Source organism: Procambarus clarkii, chromosome 5 (genome assembly GCF_040958095.1).
Source record: "Procambarus clarkii isolate CNS0578487 chromosome 5, FALCON_Pclarkii_2.0, whole genome shotgun sequence".
In the NCBI taxonomy this organism is placed as follows: Eukaryota; Metazoa; Arthropoda; class Malacostraca; order Decapoda; family Cambaridae; genus Procambarus; species Procambarus clarkii.
Genome location: NC_091154.1, coordinates 1,622,707 through 1,644,779, shown reverse-complemented (window position 1 = coordinate 1,644,779; position 22,073 = coordinate 1,622,707). Strand labels below are relative to the sequence as shown.

Sequence of the window (22,073 nt, the reverse complement as noted above, 5' to 3'; positions counted from 1 at the left end):
ATTCTTAACCATGTCTGCTCTTATTTATATCCACCCAAGCTCATTCTTAACCATGTCTAATCTACGTTGAGAACACTCCAGCGGCTCTGCATCTATTATGTATTGAAGCCAGTACAGTACTATACAATATGAGGCAGCTCTTATTTATATCCACCCAAGCTCATTCTTAACCATGTCTAATCTACATTGAGAACACTCCAGCGGCTCTGCATCTATTATGTATTGAAGCCAGTACAGTACTATACAATATGAGGCAGCTCTTATTTATATCCACCCAAGCTCATTCTTAACCATGTCTAATCTACGTTGAGAACACTCCAGCGGCTCTGCATCTATTATGTATTGAAGCCAGTACAGTACTATACAATATCAAGGACGTAGGGGGGGGGGGAACTGCTATTTTTGTGTTCTTTTTTTTTAATCAAGTTTTGATACAGTATTACATTTATATACAGGTTTCTGGCATTACTTTAGGTTGTGATACAGTATTTGTATGTTTCATAAATTTTTCTTGCTGTGCATAATTTGTGAAGGTCTAAGGTACAAGATTAGTAAATATTACTTGACCTGGCCTCCTTTATCTTACCTTTAGGGCAGACATAATGTACTCACCAAGTATGGCAGGCAATGTACTCACACAGCAAGAAAATGTAACATTTTACTGGACTTTAACTGGAGAAGTAAGGCAGACAATATACTGTGCCTGCCCAGTATGACAGACAATGTACTCCCCCCAGTAATTATACTCACTCAGTAAGTCCGAGATAATAACCGAGGGGTCCCCAGTCGCAGCCTCGCTTGTCCCAGCCAAAGTGGTATCTGTACCAACAGTCCCAGCCACAGCCTCGCTTGTCCCAGCCAAAGTGGTATCTGTACCAACAGTCCCAGCCACAGCCTCGCTTGTCCCAGCCAAAGTGGTATCTGTACCAACAGTCCCAGCCACAGCCTCGCTTGTCCCAGCCAAAGTGGTATCTGTACCAACAGTCAAGAAAGTTCAACATACAATCTTCTAAAATAGTAAAAATTTTATTACAATGTGGAGAATTATACATAATATTTTGTAAAGATCAGAAATGGAATTTTATTTTCAAAGAATTCTCAGGAGATAAGACAATGACTAGCACAAAGATCCCACCTTGGTCGTATATTTGCGAGAGTGGTGCTGTGTGTGTGTTACTAGCACCACTCACAGTACCAACAGAAGAGGCACTTGGGTGCCTAGTGAGAGATGGTGCAGCCACATTTACACCCTCCAACTTGGGAGACCCATCCTGTGATGCCTCGGCAACTGTCAGCTTGAGTCTTAAAAAAAAAAAAATGTTGAATGTAATGAAACGCCATTTTCTGAGCGAGTCCTGGAGGTTCCCTGTAGCTTATCGGGCTAATGTATGTTATATTAGACTGGGACATTAGCTATCAAGTTCAGACCTACCAGGGACCATGAGCCAGAACCTGGCCCCTTCAGAGAGGTTTCAGGGAGCAATGGCCCTGGAACCCCCCCCCCCCTCCTCACGTGGTTGGAGGTTTTCCTTATCTGCCATCGACCGGGGTTAGGCTCCCATTAAGGCAGGCATAACAAAACAAACCCCACATGATAAGAAACTAACAACAAAAACCAAACAGAGAGGTCGAACTCCCTACAATTACAAGGAAACAAGCAAACGTAACACACTACTGTACTGCCGCGCCGCTCGTCCGTGCAGCCCTCCCCCTCCTCGAGAGGGTGAGGGGGGGCCCCGGGCCTCAACGCATCGCCTGCACAGCACTCCAGTTCAGAAGCCAAGCTTCAACAAATGCGAAAAAACTGCCAATCGATGGGAGAGAGGGTTGCCAGGGAGCCTCTGGGCTTACCCAGAAAATGGCGTTTCATTACATTCAACGCGGGTTTTCTGAGGGGAGCCCCTACGGCTCCCTGGAGCTTCATACCCAAAGAGAAGGAAAAGAAAGGGTTGACCCGGAAGGCGGCCGCCACAAACTTTCTCAACGAGAAGTCGAGACAACAGGCTGCAACCTGCGACCCAAAGCAACATAAGAACGCCCAGGAGCAGACATACGCTCACAAAATAACAGGCGGCCAGGACCCTGTGTGACCTCCAAATTCCTATGCCCAAATATGAGCCAGACATGTTACCAAACACAGCAGCCAAAGCTGCAAATGGCCGAATTGCACGGGCGCAAGGATAGATCGCAGGCTGGTTTGACTGAATAACCCTGCGGACGACCTGGGAGACCCGAGCCCTGGAACAGGGAACTAGGAAAACCTGATCAACCCAAAGCGCATCCCCAGCCACCACAACCGAGGCACACAGGCAATGGCGAAGAGCCGCAACCGACACAACATATGATGCACCCCCCGCCAAACCAACCAAACATCAATATCCCAAGGACCCTCTCCGGAAAGCAGCCGTCTCGAATTTTGCCAGAAAAGACAGAAAAGGCTGCAAACGTACAAACCTACCACCAGTACCAAAAGAGCACAAACCCCTGCGCCAGAGGAGAGCCGTAAGCTCCTCAATCGGACCCCCCGAGGCCAATGCCAACAAAAACAAGGCCGTCGAAAAACAACCTTGAACCGAAGGGGCTACCACAAACGTAGGAGAGGAAAGATAAGAGAGCACCCTGACCAAGGACCAGGACGGCTCGGGCAACGCATGAGCAGACCGGAGGTGAAACAAAGCACGAGAAAGCGTACGGAACAGGGCGGATGTGATGTCCACCCCGAACGCAAGCTGGAGCGGCTCCGCCAGCACCGCACAATACAAGGCGGCAGTAAGAAGCATCAAATGATGATCCTGAAAAACCAAGAAAGGACCAGACAACTGGATGCGAAAAGGAATACAACTTGCGAAGAGCAAGAAAATGGTGAAAATAAACGTCAGGAAACTTCATACGGTCGCTGAGACGAAGCTCGCAGGTGGGACACCATCAACGAAGCCACCTGATCACCATAGAGATGGTGATATACCCGCATCAAAAGACCAGATGGGCAGAGCCGAGGAGAAGGCCAAACCAGCCACGTACCAGACCGGTCTGACATGCCGAAAGAGGCGGAGCCGCGAGAAACGCCCCGGGTTCGGACACCGATCAAGCAGCGTCTGAAAACAAAACTGGGCCGGCGACCAAGGGGCCACAAGTACTACTCTTCCCGGAAGGACTTCAACCGAGTCAGAACTCAAAGCAACAGCTGGACCGGGGAAAGAGGGACAGGTAACTTCCCCTCGACCAGTCCTGCCAAAAGGCATCCACCGCGAACTCATCACAGGCGGGAAAGGGCACCACATAGAATGGAAGACGCCGAGACCACGCCGACACGAAGTCCATGTCCGGGAGGCCGTTCGTTCGGCAGAGCCAACGAAACGAGTCAGCGATGACTGGCCAATCCGTGAACAGAGGAATGAACCGAGACACGCTGGCTGCCAGGACGTTTGACACTCCCCGGACATGAACCGCACAGGGAGCCAAACCCTGAGAACCCAGCAGACGAGCCAATTCAAAGGAACTAACCCCAAAGTGGCAAGGACCAAAGAAAACCCTTGTGGTTCCACAATGAACCACAGGAGAACAGTCCGAATGAAGCCGGATGGTAGAGCCCTGAGTGACCCGAACCCTCCAAAGTGTAAATCAGACAGCCGCGAACTCCCGAACCATGCTGTGAGCTTGACGGCAGGACGGACCCCACCTTCCTCGGTCAGCCTGGTGAGCACCGGTCACAAAGCTCCAGCCGAGAGACGACCCGTCCATGAACACGTCGAGCGAAGGTTCGGGGAGGCACCAAGGCACGGAACCCCGAAAACCCTGAAGAGGAAGCCGGCGACGCAGCACTGCCACAAGGTCCCCGGAGGACAAACCGAACGATCGCTAGAGGTGAAAGGGGAATCCCCGAAAGAACCAAAACAGACATTGAAGCCATACCCGACCCGGGGGTAGATCAGCATGGCGAAGTTCAGACTCCCACACAACCACTCGGGACCGCAGCAACGCCTCTGGAGGGAGAGACAAAGAAGCGGTCCAAGAGTCCCAAATAAGACCTAGCCAAGCCCGAACCCGGGACGGAACCACATGGAATGTCCTCCAATTCACCAGGAACCTGAACCCGGCGATCTGGAAAGAACCACACCCCTGGCGAGCAGACAAGCGGACCGACTGGGTGCCCACACCAGTCAGTCGTCCAGGTAGGCCAAAACCGAATCCCGAGCAGATGCAGACAGATCACCAAGATCTGGTAAAGATGCGGAAATACATGAGGTGCCAAGAACAAACTAGGGAAGGCAACAAAAGCGGCAAGCCTGAAGCCCCACCACCAACTGTGCCAGTCCCGGAACCCTGGAGAGGAACGTGCCAAGAAGTGACCCGGAGGTCCAGGGACACCATCCATGCACCCGGCCCCAACAGAAGCCGGACCATAGACAACAGGCATCTGAAGAAGGGGAAAGAATCCAGGGCACATACTGAACAAGTACAGAAGAACCGCAGATCTGCAAAGTCCCATGTCGGCATAAGAAACATTGCTGTAACAACCGTGGACATCTGCAAGAGAAAGAAAAGACAAGCTGCCGACCGGTGGGCAGAGAGCACCGTGCCGGCAAGACTAAAATGACACCAAGAGAACACAAAAACTGCACCAAAAGGCCTGAGAAGTGTCTGTCCCAATTGACATTAGCTTACAAACTGAAGTGCTATCTATGCAGTCGGCGCGATGAGGTCCGGGAACCCCCCTCCCCCTCTTAGGGAGGGGAGGGCTGTGCGGACGAGAGGCGCAGCAGTAGTGTGTTACGTTTGCTTGTTTTCTTGGGATTGTAGGGAGTTCTACCTCTGCTCAGTTTTTGTTAGTTTCTTGTCATGTGGGGTTTGTTTTGTTATGCCTACCTTCCTGGGTGCCTAACCGTGGTCGATGGCAGATAAGGAAAACCCCAACCACGGGGGTTTTCCAGGGCCATTGTTCCCTAAAAACCTCTCTGAAGGGGGCCAGGTTCTGGCTCATGGTCCCTGGTAGGTCTGAACTTCAGAGCTAATGTCCTGGTCTAATATAACATACATTAGCCCGATAAGTTCCAGGGAGCCGTAGGGGCTCCCTCAAAAAAAAAAAAAAAAAAAAAAAAAAAAAAAAAAAAAAAAAAAAAAAAAAAAAAAAAAAGGAAAAACTGCAATTGAACGAAAACATTTGCTATGGAAAGTAAGTATTTAAAGCATATTAAGTACTGTATATAATTTTATATACAGTACCTTGTATTCACCTAGTTGTGCTTGTGGAGGGTTGAGCTCTGCTCTTTCAGCTCGCCTCTTAACTGTGAATGATCAATTTTTCACACACACACACACACACACACACACACACACACACACACACACACACACACACAATGAAAAGGAAATGTGTGAAACATTAAATGAAAAGTTCCAAAGTGTGTTTTTACAAAATGAAATCTTCAGAGAACCAGACACAATAAGAATTCCAGAGAACAACATAGAGCGGATAGAGGTGTCTAGAGATGAAGTGGAAAATATGCTCAAGGAGCTCGGTAAGAACAAAGCAGCTGGCCCAGATGGCGTTTCACCATGGGTTCTGAGAGAATGTGCATCTGAGCTCAGCATTCCACTTCACCTGATCTTTCAGGCATCCCTGTGTACAGGAGTTGTAGCAGACGTGTGGAAAAAGGCTAACATAGTTCCAATCTACAAAAGTGGCAGCAGGGAAGACCCCCTCAATTATAGACCTGTATCATTGACTAGTGTAATAGTGAAAGTATTGGAAAAACTAATCAAAACTAAATGGGTAGAACACCTGGAGAGAAATGATATAATATCATACAGACAGTATGGTTTTCTATCTGGAAGATCCTGTGTATCGAATTTACTCAGTTTCTATGATCAAGCCACAGAGATTTTACAGGAAAGATGGTCGAGTTGACTGCATATATTTGGACCTAAAAAAGGCTTTCGACAGAGTTCCACATAAGAGGTTGTTCTGGAAACTGGAAAATATTGGAGGGGTGACAGGTAAGCTTCTAACATGGATGAAAAATTTTCCGACTGATAGAAAAATGAGGGCAGTGATCAGAGGCAATGTATTTGACTGGAGAAATGTCACAAGTGGAGTACCACAGGGTTCAGGTCTTGCACCAGTGATGTTTATTTTCCACATAAATGATCTACCAGTTGGTATACAAAATTATATGAACATGTTTGCTGATGATGCTAAGATAATAGGAAGGATAAGAAACTTAGATGATTGTCATGCCCTTCAAGATGACCTGGACAAAATAAGTATATGGAGCACCACTTGGCAAATGGAATTTAATGTTAATAAATGCTATGTTATGGAATGTGGAATAGGAGACCATAGACCCCACGCAACCTATATATTATGTGAGAAATCTTTAAAGAATTCTGATAAAGAAAGAGATCTAGGAGTGATTCTAGATAGAAAACTATCCCCCGAGGACCACATAAAGAACGTTGTGCGAGGAGCCTATGCCACGCTTTCTAACTTCAGAATTGCTTTTAAATACATGGATGGTGATATACTAAAGAAATTGTTCACGACTTTTGTTAGGCCAAAGCTAGAATATGCAGCGGTTGTGTGGTGCCCATATCTTAAGAAGCACATCAACAAACTGGAAAAGGTGCAAAGACATACTACTAAGTGGCTCCCAGAACTGAAGGGCAAGAGCTATGAGGAGAGGTTAGAGGCATTAAATATGCCAAAACTAGAAGACAGAAGAAAAAGAGGTGATATGATCACTATATACAGAATAGTAACAGGAATTGATAAAATCGATAGGGAAGATTTCCTGAGACCTGGAACATTATGAACAAGAGGTCATAGATATAAACTAGCTAAACACAGATGCCGAAGAAATATAAGAAATTCACTTTCGCAAACAGAGTGGTAGACGGTTGGAACAAGTTAGGTGAGAAGGTGGTGGAGGCCAAGACCGTCGGTAGTTTCAAAGCGTTATATGACAAAGAGTGCTGGGAAGACGGGACACCACAAGCGTAGCTCTCATCCTGTAACTACACTTAGGTAATTACACACACTACCTCGACCGGATAGACAAGGATAAACTATTCAATACTGGTGGTACGTGAACAAGGGGACACAGGTGGAAGCCGAGTACCCACATGAGCCACAGGGACGTTAGAAAGAACGTTTTCAGTGTGGGAGTAGTTAACAGGTGGAATGCATTAGGCAGTGATGTGGTGGAGGCTGACTCCATACACAGTTTATAATGTACATTTGATAGAGCCCAATAAGCTCCAGAATCTATACACAAATAGACTGACAGTTGAGAGGCAGGACCAAAGAGCGAAAGCTCAACCCACGCACGCACAACTAGGCGAGTACATGGCACTCTCTTCGTTGGTATCTATCCCAACCCGCTCACAACCCGAGAATACAAATGCGACAGCAATTACTGCTTATAATTTCATGAACCTAGCCCTCAACCCCCCCACCCACCCAAGAGTCTGGTCTCCAGCCTTGGACAGTGTTGCCCACCTGGCCTCTTGAATAGTATGTCCATCAGTTTAGTGACTTGTGAATGCTCGAGAGGACAAGCCAGATACATACACATTTCAAATTATTCAAATTATATTGTTGTGTTGATACTGTGGTGTGTTTCACTCTAATTGTATTCCTTTTTTGGGGGGTAGGGGTGGAAGGTGGGGAGGCAGGAATTAAATAACAAGGCACATAAGAAATGGACATACCTTTTGACGTTCTGAGTGCAGCCAATCTTAAGAGATCGTTTCTGCTCTCGATTCCGAGGAATATATGCTTGTGCCATTAACGTATTCTCGTGTTTTCGAACGAGTTTCCAGAAGATTTTCTTCCCTTTTTTAGTGAAATAGAAGTGTCGACGATACCTCAAGTTAGCCCTGACGGAGTTCTGAGGAAGACAAGGATATTAGTGCCCCTGAATAATCTAACCTTATTTCCTTCCAACAATTAAATGGTCAGAAAAATACAATTCCACGAGAAACAATCAGGAAATGCGCACAGATAACACATCCTAAAGGTTAAACATACAAATATCACTGATACCGTAGTTTAATACTCTATGACTATTACTCTTATTGCCTGTATTAACCCTTAACCCCTGTACTGTGCCCCTATTAAATGTGACAACTCTGTGGTGCGCACAAAAGGAATTGTTTTGAAAAAATGAATTTTTTACATTGTTAATTTGGATCAAGGAGCCTCAAAAACCCAAGAAAAATGTCTCCACACCTCTTGTGGTTTAGGTGTAGTGGTCCAGAGAATGTCTCCACACCTCTTGTGGTTTAGGTGTAGTGGTCCAGAGAATGTCTCCACACCTCTTGTGGTTTAGGTGTAGTGGTCCAGAGAATGTCTCCACACCTCTTGTGGTTTAGGTGTAGTGGTCCAGAGAATGTCTCCACACCTCTTGTGGTTTAGGTGTAGTGGTCCAGAGAATGTCTCCACACCTCTTGTGGTTTAGGTGTAGTGGTCCAGAGAATGTCTCCACACCTCTTGTGGTTTAGGTGTAGTGGTCCAGAGAATGTCTCCACACCTCTTGTGGTTTAGGTGTAGTGGTCCAGAGAATGTCTCCACACCTCTTGTGGTTTAGGTGTAGTGGTCCAGAGAATTTCTCCACACCTCTTGTGGTTTAGGTGTAGTGGTCCAGAGAATTTCTCCACACCTCTTGTGGTTTAGGTGTAGTGGTCCAGAGAATTTCTCCACACCTCTTGTGGTTTAGGTGTAGTGGTCCAGAGAATGTCTCCACACCTCTTGTGGTTTAGGTGTAGTGGTCCAGAGAATTTGCATTTTTTTCGGTAGAAATGAGGCAAGATGACGCACAGGAATAACGTTGTCAATTTTTTTTCTTTGTTTCTCATTTCATTTATTTAGTTTTCGTTCTACTGGTAACAAGATGTATTGATGTGTCAAAAGATGATATTCATTATGAATAACTTTGAAAATATACATATGTATAGAAAAATGTGTATAAATATATGCACATCATGTATGTGTGTGTGTGTGTGTGTATATATATATATACATATATACATACATACATACATACACACACACACACACACATAGGGGTGGTTCTAGATAGAAAACTATCACCTGAGGACTACATAAAGAATATTGTGCAAGGAGCCTATGCTATGTTTTCTAACTTCAGAATTGCATTTAAATACATGGATGGCGATATACTAAAGAAATTGTTCATGACTTTTGTTAGGCCAAAGCTAGAATATGCAGCTGTTGTGTGGTGCCCATATCTCAAGAAGCACATCAACAAACTGGAAAAGGTGCAAAGACATGCTACTAAGTGGCTCCCAGAACTGAAGGGCAAGAGCTACGAGGAGAGGTTAGAGGCATTAAATATGCCAAAACTAGAAGACAGAAGAAAAAGAGGTGATATGATCACTACATACAAAATAGTAACAGGAATTGATAAAATCGATAGGGAAGCTGTTGATCACCAGCTGTCAGGCCGGAGTGGCCACAAAGAAATAATTACCTAATTATTTCAACATCTCTGGTTGGTTTTTCGTAGTTTTTTTGCTGTAATATTATTCAATGGTATGTAGTGTGATATATTTATTTAATAAAATGAGTGAATCATTGCTGTACTCAAAAATATGGTGTGCATATTGTTGATTCAATTATGTTCATCAAACAGTGAACAAATACTGTTTGTCGGTTATTACACTATATACACAGGTTATATTTAAGTATCTGCACGTTTTGTTCACCATAACGAACCACAAAGTTGGTATTACGAGTCTAAAAGCAACGTGGAGTGACCGCCACACACCAGCCAGCCACTTGCTACCACTCACTCCAACACCTCACTCGCCAACATTCTCCTCCCACAATACTGTTTTTGCTTTTATTCACTATATACAGACGTTATATATAAGTATCTACAAGTTTTGTTCACCACAACTGTACAACTAAGTTGATATAGTTAGTTCAGGCACTAAGAGACGTCGCTACACACAGTCAGCTGGAGGCTGCTTCCCTCACACATTCAAGGTCAGATGCACTGAAATTTCACCCCCAACAATACTGTTTGTGGTGTTATTACCCTATATACAGATGTTATATATAAGTATCCACATGTTTTGTTCACCTTAACTGTTCAACTAAGCCGGTATAATGCCCAAAGTGCATAGTGGCCACCCTTACCAACATGACAAATCATGCAGATGTTGCCACACCCATCACCAAAATGGCTTCTTCCCCACACACCTTTTGCTGTTATTACACTATACAGTATATACAATAAAGCAATAAAGCACCTAAATTATTGGGATCGTCTCAAAGCCCTCCAAATGTACTCACTAGAAAGAAGACGAGAGAGATATCAAATAATATACACCTGGAAGATACTGGAGGGCCAAGTACCAAATCTACACAGTAAAATAACAACGTACTGGAGTGAACGATATGGAAGAAAATGCAGAATAGAACCAGTGAAGAGCAGAGGTGCCATAGGCACAATCAGAGAACACTGTATAAACATCAGAGGTCCACGGTTGTTCAACGTCCTCCCAGCAAGCATAAGAAATATTGCCGGAACAACCGTGGACATCTTCAAGAGGAAACTAGATGTATTCCTCCAAGGAGTGCCGGACCAACCGGGCTGTGGTGGGTATGTGGGCCTGCGGGCCGCTCCAAGCAACAGCCTAGTGGACCAAACTCTCACAAGTCAAGCCTGGCCTCGGGCCGGGCTTGGGGAGTAGAAGAACTCCCAGAACCCCATCAACCAGGTATACATGTTATATATAAGTATATACATTCGTGTTCACCATAACGAACCATTAAGTTGGTATGCTGAGTGGCAGTGGCAGCCCGCCACTGGCTGCCACTCCCTCCCTCACCTCACCTCACCTGACTCGCCACCATTCTCCTCCCACCATACTGTTTTTGCTTTTATATACAGACGTTATATATAAGTATCTGCATGTTTTGTTTACCATAGTGAACACCTAAGCTGGTATAGTGAGTCCAGACAGTAAAAGGTGGTCACACATAGACAACGCTACCTCCCTCCCCCACCAAGATTACTCCTCCCACTACAGCGCTAATTATCACAACAATCCTGCTATTATCAGAATCCTGGTCATTTTTATCACAGTCAGGGGTCTTCTGTAACAATATAATCGCTAAATAAAAGTATGAACATGTATATTATGGCATTTTTAGGCACTGCTGTGGTCACAAGCTGAACAGCAGTGCTGTGAGCTCATGCTGCGTGCGTCAGGCTTGGTGGCTCACTCAATACTGAGGCCCTCACACCCGGGAATTTTGCCCACGATTTTTAAAAAACATGGCGTTTGTTTACAAGAACCCTGATGAAGGTGAGGTAAACCCCGTGTATTTGCGGGTTGTTTAAATCTTGCGTAGTACTCCAATACATCATATGATGGAATGCGCAATTTATAGCAAGTCACTCAACCCATCATATGAAGTGTTGCGCAACTTAAGGGTTAATCTAATCTTTGTGTATTGTGTCAAATTTTCTTACAATGTAACTGTAAACATTTTTTGTCAATTTTGCTGGAAATTACCTACTTAAAACTATCTGTTAGAATAAGGGCCTGCCAGAAACACTATGTGTGCTATTAGTGGCTTTACAAGAAGTTAAAATCATCATTGTTATGTACAGTACTCTCTTAACTCCCAATGTATCTTCTTGTATATATATAAATACAATGGGGACTCGACTTACGATGCTAATCCGTTCCCAGACACAGATCGTAACTCAAAATATCTTAAGTCAAAGCAATTTTTCCCATAAGAAATAAAGAGAATTGAATTAATCCGTTCCCCACCCTCCAAAATATTAACATACAAATACATTTTATACTGAAAACAATGTTTTTTTCTAACTACAATACAGTACCTAAGTTTATCTTACCTTTATGGAGGGCTCTTGATGGCGTATGGAAGATGGTGATGAGGGGGGAGGAAGAGGAGAGGTGTTACTGTTTGGAAGGGGAGTCCCCTTCCATTATCACATCAGGCAGTGATGTGATAATGGATACTCTCTCTCTCTCCCTGGGGTACTCTCTCTCTCCTACGTATTGCCTGAATACCACTAGGATCTGGTTGTGGTTCAGTGCTTGTTTGTCTCACTACAAATTTGTCAAGAGACATTTGTTTTTCCCTTCATTTTAACATTTGTCTGTAATGATGCATCACAGTGTCATTGAATAGGTTAAGGCAACGGCCTACTGCAGCTTGATTTGGGCGAGTCGTTTCAGCAAAGGTTTGCAATTCTTCCCATGCTGCACACATTTTCTTAATTGTTGAGGAAGAGACATTCTGTACTCTTGTTTCTGCTCTATGGTCATCCTTACATGGGTTTTCATATGTTGAGCCTTACCACTGACTTTCCTGGGATTCATGGCGTGATATATAATAATTACTTTAATGTTCAAAATGCAAAAAATCACCACAAACGCAGAATTTCTTATAGGCGCGATCGTCACTAAGCGGGCAGCTGTAGTAAACTGAGGCAGGTCGGACCACATAACCGGGAACCATGCGCTCGGTCGACCCGAATGTGTACCAACAAATATCGTTAGTCAACGACACCATCGTATGTCAAGTCGCATTTTTCGATGAAATTTACATCTTAAGTCGGTGCAATCGTAAGTCGAGGTGCCACTGTAAATAAATAAATCACTAGATGGTGATTTGCCTTACTAAGGCCCTAGAAGGAAAGTGAGCAACTCACCATCCAAGATAGTCGATGGTTACTGGAGGCCCGAGGAAGCAAATGTGAGCCTTGTGTGTGCATGTGTGTTTTACATTTCATGATTGGCTTGATTCATAACGAGAACACAGGAGGAAACCACATACGTTATCTAGTGCAGAGTAGGGGTTTATCAACGAAACCTCTAGTCTACCTTCAGCTGGTTTCTTGGGGGTCAGTGTCCCTGTGGTCCGGCCTTAATCTAGATCACAAAACATAACACACAGGCGGCACAAAACAAAGGGAAAATTAAATAAAATAATACAGTAAACAAATTGATTATATTACAGTACCTGCCAAAGTTTGTTTCCTGGGCGGAAATGCGGGTTGTGTTCCATGATGTATGCCAATATATCTTCCAGACACAACTGTTTCTCTTTCGAAGATGATATTGCTTGAATAATCAATTGTTTAAAGGAAAATGCATTGAGTGAGGAAACCTGGAAAGAGAATAATCCAAAAACAGATCATAATGCCTCAAGGATTAATGTATATATAAAAAATATAAAAAAAGGGGCAGGGGGGCACTGAATTCAACAAAAGCTTCTTTTTGTTGGGTGTTTGGTCGCTCCTGGGTATTTGCTACCTGACAAGCTCACCCCAATTCAGTCTACATAAGAACTTAGCAAGGCATAAACGAGCCTACGGTCGACCAGAGGCCAAAGCGTGGTCGACCCCCCTCAAAGAGGTGCAAGGAGCACGGAGTACTAAATCCATAAACAAGAAACGGCCATCAGAGCAGGGAAGAGTTGGTACTTTACAGTCAACAGTAAGGTAAACAAACCATAGACCATGAGACAGGGAAGCTTCCAAGACTTATGAACCCCTCAATGGTTATCTTGAGATGATTTCGGGGCTTAGCGTCCCCGCGACCCGGTCCTCGACCAGGCCTCCTTTTTGTTACACACCCTCAGGAAGCAGCCCATATCAGCTGTCAAACTCCCAGGTACCTATTTATTGCTAGACGAACAGAAACATCGGGGTGAAAGAAACTCTGCCCATTTGTTTCCATCTTCACCGGGGATTGAACCCAGAACCTCAGGACTACGAATCCGAAGTGCTGTCCACTCAGCTGTTAAGCCCCCATGGTGAAGCAATTCCAAAATTAGATCCACGTGTGCAACTTCAGGGAGGAAGGTGCGTTTTCCCTTGAACCACCAACCTTTCCACCCCAGTCAGATAGGCAGGGAAAACAAAATCCAAAGCCTCTGACCTGGGAAGGGGAAGATCCCGAGGAGCCATCGAAGACCCACCCGAAAGAAGTGGGGTTCTCGGCGAGAACTTTTAATACTAGCTCTTTGCCGCTATGTTAGCACAAAAAAACAAAAAGGGACACTCACCAGCGGCATTGGAGAGCTGCAGAATGCAACCCCCAGGAGAGAGGAACTGGTGACGAATTAACCGCCCCAAAGCCCCACATAAGCCCAGCATTGATAAAGAACCTTTACTAAATACAGAGCCACCAGCACCCTGCTGGACTGCTAACCCCCCCCCTCCCCAAGCCCAAATATTCTCCCAAAACATTAAAAAATAAAAAAGCAGACAGTACTATAAACTTACAAACATTATGGGCTAATGGTTAGACCACAGTCTTGCTAAACCTAATAAGATGCAAACAACTTGAAATAGGCCCTACACCAGGGAACCCACGACACCCAATCCCCAAGTACTGTACTGCATTCCTCGAGCACCACCACCACCAATAATGCAAAGGTAACAACAGTCACAACAGTACATAATGAATGATACCCTTGGCTCAACAAACCAAGAATCAATAGCCAAAGAACCCATTAGGGCTGCAAATGAAGAAACCATCCACCAGGGCCAAAGCAACAGAACCCCCCACTTCCGGACAAGAGTATCAAGCTCCATAACAGGAAACCAAGAACCAAGGGGGGAGGGGGGGGGGAGGGAAAGAAAGAAGGCAGCCTCTAGGACATTTTGGGAATTTTTTCCAAGATGGCTGCCTCTCACTGGAAGTCCTAAGAGTCCATTTCGTACACAACCAACCTCGCACACATTTAGAATGGGTACAAAAAAATAAAGTTTTCTCGGTTAGCGCAGTTTCCCACCAACCGAGAATACTCGGTTGGCGCATTTAAGTGGTTAAGGAAGAATAGCAGTGCTGAGACAACACGGAGAGGATATAACAACAGAATGAGAGAGTACCGAAAACCAAGAAGAAACACGGAAGAGGACTAACAAGTCTTAGAAAGGACTGGAGGTAAGCCTCACCGGAAGACGACAGACGTTCCAATAATACGGGAAGAATCGAAGACCTTTGAGATCCTACAGAAGCAAGTACAAAATCATGAAGGCTAAGAAAGGCACCGTCGCACCCGAGACCAAAGGTCATACAGAACCCTGATATGAGAGGAACATGACCTCAATGTGACGGAGAAGTCCTGTGCCAGAGAAGAAGTGGGAGAAAACGGAGAAGAGATCCCATCTACAGGTCGAAACCAAAGGACCCGAAGGGACAAGGAACCAAACCCGGGGAGGGCCCGGCGCCCAACAGCTTGTATGCAGAGTGGGGAAAGGAAAATCCCCACTCCCCATAACCGCAAACCACCTGCACAGGGGAGAAAAACCCCAGTGGGGTCCAACGGGGCCCAAGGCCCAAGTCAGCCCCTCACCAGCCCCAGGAGCCTCCATGGCAGGCCCCGGGGTCAAGACATTCCCCCAAAGCCCCAGCCTCATAAGAAAAAGCCAGGGCAGCCGGATAAATATTAAGGGAGCCCACTGGCAGACTCAAACAACACAGCTGAAGGAACAGGCTCGAATGCCTCCGTCGCAACCGCAGAAGGGGAAAATCCCCGAGACCGCCCGAGTCTCAAGACCATCGTATCCCTGCCCCAATCCCGACCCCACAGACGGTGAGGATCCGAATGCAGGGAGAGAGGGGAGGGAGGGGGCTGGACAAAACCACAAAAGGGAAAGACATGGGGCGGGGATGGAAACAAAACCGAAGGAACCCCCCCAAGCCCTGTCACAACCAAAACGGGGTAGCCTCGGGGCTTCCGGGGAGCAACAAACCAAGCACGTTGCAATCACCTACACCCATTGTGCAACGCTCGTGCTGCCTGCACCCGCATAGTCAGCATAAGACTGGGTAACAGTCACAAACAAGCAACAAAACTCGCAGGACTCCAGGTCGAAGGTGCCACCGACCCAACAGGCAGCAGACGGAGGCAAAAACAGTGAGAGTCACTCTGAGACAAGAGGACAGAGCAACCCTCGAACTCACACAAAGTGAGTGGGGACTCAGCGGTCAAATCCATCGAACCCACGCACCCCCGTGGAGATTCCCCGAGATGGAACTCATGCTCAGGGAAGCCCAGGCAGGGTACTGCTAACCGGCGCCCAAATCTACCAAACAACCTTCTAAGAACTGAACCCCCGGGACGTGTACACTTACGGGGACCAAGCAGGGGGGAACCACAAGAAGAAAAAGAGTACATAGGGGACAACAACCAAGGCAAACCCCCCATCAGGCAGGCATACAAAAAGAAAAAGAAAAACCCTGCAAGAGGTCAGCGTACCAAGGGGGAACAGAGCCAGCAACTATGATTGGTGAAAACAAGCTGCTCAGTACCCTGCACCCTTTAGCAGTGTAAACTGCTCCCTACCCTAAGGCAAACAAGGAAGACAGAACAGACTAGCACACAAAGGTCCGCCAAAAACAAAGCAGTAAATGGCCTAGCAGAAGTAGAACCCAAGGAACTTGTGGAAGGTGGCCCCAAGCCCCAAGGAAAGTATTTACTGAGCACCTAGAGAAGGAAGCTCTAGGCACATGCAGCCCGAGTACCGAAGAATCACTCCCAGCTCACGCACCACCTAGATAGCAGTCACCACACACAAGGCACAGTGCTGAAACAACCACAGGAGCTATAGCACACAACCGTTGCCTATAGCATCAGCCACAGAACTGGGGTGTGGATGGCTGGCATGGGAGTCTGAGGCCTCACCTTCCCTCTCCCAAGGAGGGGGGAGCTGTGCAGACAGCGGCACGACGTCTTGTGACATACTCATTTGCTTGTTTCTGTTTGGGGAGTTTTATCCGTTTAGTTTGGCTTTTGTAGCAATTTTCACCAGAATAGGGGTTTGTTTTGGGATTCCTACCTTTCTAGGTGCCTAACCCAGTCAATGGCAGACATAGAATGCTTCCAACCACACTGGGGTTTCTATACGCCATTGCTCCTCGTGCCTCTGTGAAGGGGGCCAGGTTCTGGCTCGTGGTCCCCAGTAGGCCCACAAAACTCCATACACATGACTGATGCCAAAGTCTGACATTAGCATATCAGCCTGGATAGCTCCAGAGCCGACGGCGTTCCCCCCAGAAATTTGGGCCATTTGAACAGGAAGATCTTGTGTAACAAATCTACTTAGCTTTTACGATAAGAGCCATTGAAATTCTTCATGGAAAGATATAATTGGGTTGATTGGACCTAAAAAAGGCTTTTGACAGTCCCACACAAGAGGTCGTTCTGGAAACTGGAACATGCTAGAGAGATGACATGGAGAGAGGTGACATGGAGTGATCACATGGATGAAAATGTTGTAACTACCAGAAAGATGAGGGTGGTAATCTGAGGCAGTGTATCCCACTGGAAAAGTGTTACTAGAGGAGTACCACAGGGCTCGGTTCTTGCACCTGTAATCTTTATTGTCTACACAAACAAACTACCAGGAGTACAGAATTATATGAACATGTTTGTGGATGATGCCAAGCTACTAGAGAAGATAGGAGATGTAAATGATTGTCATGCCCTTCAATAGGGCAAATCAATAGATTTGAGTATTGTACTGTAAAAGGAAATGTGGGAGGGCGGGGTGGAGAGTAGAAGTCTCGACGCAGCTGCTACCTCGCCTGTCAATACATAATCCAGAAACTTATTCACTCTGGTTTATTATATTTATATTGCCACCAAGAGGGTATTGCAGGTGAGTGCCCAGTGACAGCTTCTATGTCTGTCTCCCAACCTACCTGGCCACCTCTTTGTCTGTACTTCACGCATTTTCCTGTAACGTTGAACTGACATTTTTTGTACTTCACAGCTTTTCCTGTAAATACAATTAAATATTTGGGTTTAAGTGACATCCATTTTCTTCATGACAAATTAAACTACTGTACAACTAGACAAGGTTCAGTCATGTTTTGAGAAAAACATTTGTAGTTTTCTATGATACAAACATTGTGAAACACAGGCTCAGGCTGGAGAATAAAGGTAGTAGACAATAGAGATAAAAGCAACATTGGATAGCATTGTCATCGGGGAGGAAGAAGTAGGACCACACCTAATAAAAGCAACAATGGATAGCATCATCATCAGGGAGGACGAGATAGCACCACACCTAATAAACGGAGGACACAGGGAGCTACTTAGTAATCAAACTAGAACCAACAAAATACTGGAAAAACAAGAATGCTATGATATAGAAAAAGGTAACTGCAGGAATAGGGTCTAAGACCTGAACATATTTTCACCACGCTACATTATCACTCTTCTTTAATTATACCTAACCCAACCTGACCCAGCCCAACCTAACCAAAACAAGAGAAAATATTGCATTTTATACAAGGCATACAAACTGTGTGACGACATCATGTTGTAATAATTTTAGCCTACTTAAGGTTTTAGATTCTATTGAAATGTAGTGCCAATATTCAAGGGGAGACAGGAAACCCTAAACTACCATCTAAGCCTCACTAATGTGCACACAATGCACAGCACTCGTGTCTTATATTGTGAAGGTTGTGCCATATTGTGATTACCCAGGTATCACAAGGCCCAGTCATGAAAGCCGACCATTGAATATGTTCTAGGGTCTCAGCTGGCCTCTTTCCACTGAGTTAGTGGCTGGGGGGGGGGAGGATCACAATGAGAGCCAAATGCCTTTTAAAAGGATTGATGGAGCTGAACCGAACCCACCCATGTTGATCATCTACCCTTCACCAATACCTTGCAAAGTTGGAAGATGCTAGCCATAGCATCTGGCCTCCAACCTTTGACAGACAAGACAAGACAGACATTCTTAAACAGATTAAATTTTCCATCGTGACACCTCTCACGCTTCATGATCTAGGAAACACATCCCTAAATTTCTCACATGCAGCAATGTCAACTCTGAACTTGCACAAGGTTTTCCAGGACAATATTTCACACACAAACCAAGAGAGTGATGACTGTATTGTACTATATACATTCTATTGAAGACTGTTGATTACTTTAATTTAGGATCAGTAAAAACCTATAAATATGATGAAAATCGGGTACCTAACCTTAGTTACAGCTGGTCCACTAACATTAACATGACAAAAAATCAACTATAGAGATCCTACCTTGCAAATGTTGATGAGGTGGTGTTAAAGATGGTGCTCTGGATGTGCTAATTGCAGCGGTTGAGGCAACAGCAGGACCATCAACGTCAGCAGCCAAAGCATCAGTATCGGCAAGACCATCAACGTCAGCAGCCAAAGCATCAGTATCGGCAAGACCATCAACGTCAGCAGCCAAAGCATCAGTATCGGCAAGACCATCAACGTCAGCAGCCAAAGCATCAGTATCGGCAAGACCATCAACTTCATCAGATGTACCGTCAACATTGGCAGGACCATCATTTCCAGATTTTTCAGAGCAGCTCACATATTCATATGCTGAGGACTCGTCTTGTAATGCTAATTTGCTAATTGATGACTTTCTGGTCAAGGACAAAGGTCAAAATTAGAAATTAACAACAATTGCCTCTATTCCCCCCCCCCATGATGAACATTCCTTTGAAAAACTAAGTTACTTTATTTGCAATATGTTGCAAAACAGAAGCTGGTGTTTCCACAAAGCCTATTAATCAATCTGTTGCTAGTTTTTATTTATTTATTATTTTATTTTTTTTGGGGGGGGGGGGAGGAGTGTTATATGATGGAATAATTTGTTGTCATTAGCTGCAGAATAATTGGAAGGTTCCATAACGCAAGAAAATAATATATAACTAAACAAAACTCGCACAAAAAAATGGACCAAGCTCACAAGTACCAAACCTGGATCGTATTTAGTTAGACTCTGGATAAAACTCCAAACCAGTCAGTAATCAATTTCACAGAAACTAGAGTTACACCGAGCTGGTGAACACTTAAAATATGAAAAAGCCTGCATTGCTATGGGATTGAACCTGTGTCTCGGGGTCACCAAACCTGCATCCCGGAGGGGGTGTCTTGAATGCCACTAAAGGGAGGGGTCTTGAATGCCACTAAAGGGAGGGGTCTTGAATGCCACTAAAGGAAGGGGTGTCTTGAATGTCACTAAAGGGAGGGGTCTTGAATGCCACTAAAGGGAGGGGTGTCTTGAATGTCACTAAAGGAAGGGGTGTCTTGAATGCCACTAAAGGGAAGGGTGTCTTGAATGCCACTAAAGACTAAATGCCAAATGAATACCACCAAAAACTAAACATAGTTACAAACCTGCTCGAGAACTTCATCTTCATATTAGACAATAGATGTTTCTTCTGCCTCCTCATCAGGAACTGTGAAGGCTTGAACGCTTTCCTTATTAATTCACACTCAAATGCTGGATCAATTTTCCAGAGGCTTATACCTTTCTTATTTTTCGTTTCTGGGACTTTGACGAAGTACTTGCCACAATAGAGTATAGGACGCACGTTGTTCTAAGGAAGACAAATACAATCACAGACTGCTTACTTGCCCCTGACCCAAGTTGAAATAAAGTTTATGTAGGTATAATTACAGTTCACACAAAGCGATGAAGTAGTTCAAGCTATTCTCACCCCCATTTAATTCAATGTATTGAATTTATTGAATATTGTGATGTATTTACAGACAACAAACAATCAACATATTACTAACCATTCTGGGTTATAAACATATGAACATCTTGTACACAAGCAATATTATACTAAATGTGATACCCTGATTACTTCACAACAAAAGTCATATCATCTGAAATACTGTACTGCACCTTAAGCCCAAAATATTTGGAAGCTAAAGATACTACTTCTGAATACTTTATAGTAATTGCAAGTTGTACAATAGAGCCTGCACATATGATACTTTCTGGGCTTCTCTCTCTTTTCTGGCGTTTCTATTTCCCCTTGAGACTCACTGGATGATTTCCTCACAAGAAACCTGTCCAATGATCACCTCTATGACCACACCAGATTCTAGTCCTATTTTGATAGGCCTGCATAAGTTCAGAGGCCTGGTAGTTTTGGAGTCATTTCTATGGTACAACAGCCAACCCAGTGGGCACCATTGGCTGAAAGCGACAGACATTACATAGTAAACGGTATGAAACATAGGTCACTTTCAACAGATTAATGCCTGCTGGGAATGTTCCTGGAAGCAACAAAGGGCAAACTTTCAACCAGTAATACCCACTGGAAATGTACCTGGAAGCTACCAAGGGAAAACCCTGTACACAACAATTATTTCATTACCTTCCATAAATTATTATTTAAATTGAAATACGGGTAGTGCTTCATGATGTAATCACGTACACCCTTTGCAGTGCTTTGTCTGTTCGGAGCATTAGCAACTGCCTGAACACACAGCTGCCAAGCGACATATGGAGGCTTTGAAAGACACTGAGCTTCTGGGCCTCTCGATTCATTCTGGGGACAAGAAAAAAATAAGAGAGACAAGTACCTCAATAAAATTTATATTTTACAAAATTTACATCCCTCTTAGGTGCAAGGTAAAACCTACCGATTTCATCAAAACCAATTTCAAAAATTTAATCAATCTTCATCTATATTTTTTCAACGTTTATAAATATAGCTACAGATAAATATATTTTAGAAAAAATATGGCAAAGGGAATTAAAAAGTTCATCAGTTGATTCACAGACTGTTCAACAAATTAAACCAACAGTAAAGAGTGTAGCCTACTCAAATATATTTGACAATGGGGGTAAAGAAAGGCCAAGAAGGAATTAGCGTGAACAACAAACGAGAAGTGGCAGGAAATTAGGCTAGATGGAAGCAGTTAAGTTTGTGGGCAACTCACAGGAAACACATTAAACCTGGTTATACACAGTAGTGGCGTCATGCTCTAAATGTACCAATAGAGAGTGATGCAGCCATCTGAATATGATGTTGCAGTAGGTCATGTGGAAGATTATGATGTAAAGATGAGTTATTTGAGAATCCCTCAATCTTTCTTATATTGCTCTCTGATGTACTCCAGGCTAATGCTTCCCTACCCACAAGAAAGCAACAAACTGAACACTTCTGATATTTATCCATGATGATATGATGATAATCTCATATCATATGTCATATCCATATGATCATCTAATTCACATTGAACTGAATAGCTTTAAA

The 22,073-nt window shown here is 44.5% G+C and overlaps 1 protein-coding gene across 2 annotated transcripts in view; it reads right to left on the bottom strand.

Annotated features, from left to right (window-relative positions):
- Positions 1–22,073, bottom strand: part of LOC123766739 (uncharacterized) — a 56,079-nt gene that overhangs the window by 9,344 nt on the left and 24,662 nt on the right. Inside the window, exons 4-11 of one of the 2 annotated variants that reach the window (XM_069337992.1) lie at positions 21,189–21,362; positions 20,197–20,399; positions 19,081–19,439; positions 17,725–17,801; positions 13,031–13,177; positions 7,711–7,889; positions 1,136–1,302; positions 751–972 (exon numbers count right to left, since the gene is read on the bottom strand). In XM_069337992.1, the coding sequence (XP_069194093.1) occupies positions 751–972; positions 1,136–1,302; positions 7,711–7,889; positions 13,031–13,177; positions 17,725–17,801; positions 19,081–19,439; positions 20,197–20,399; positions 21,189–21,362 (1,528 nt within the window). The remainder of the gene's footprint in view (positions 1–750; positions 973–1,135; positions 1,303–7,710; positions 7,890–13,030; positions 13,178–17,724; positions 17,802–19,080; positions 19,440–20,196; positions 20,400–21,188; positions 21,363–22,073) is intronic. The other variant, XM_069337994.1, reaches the window with a different exon arrangement.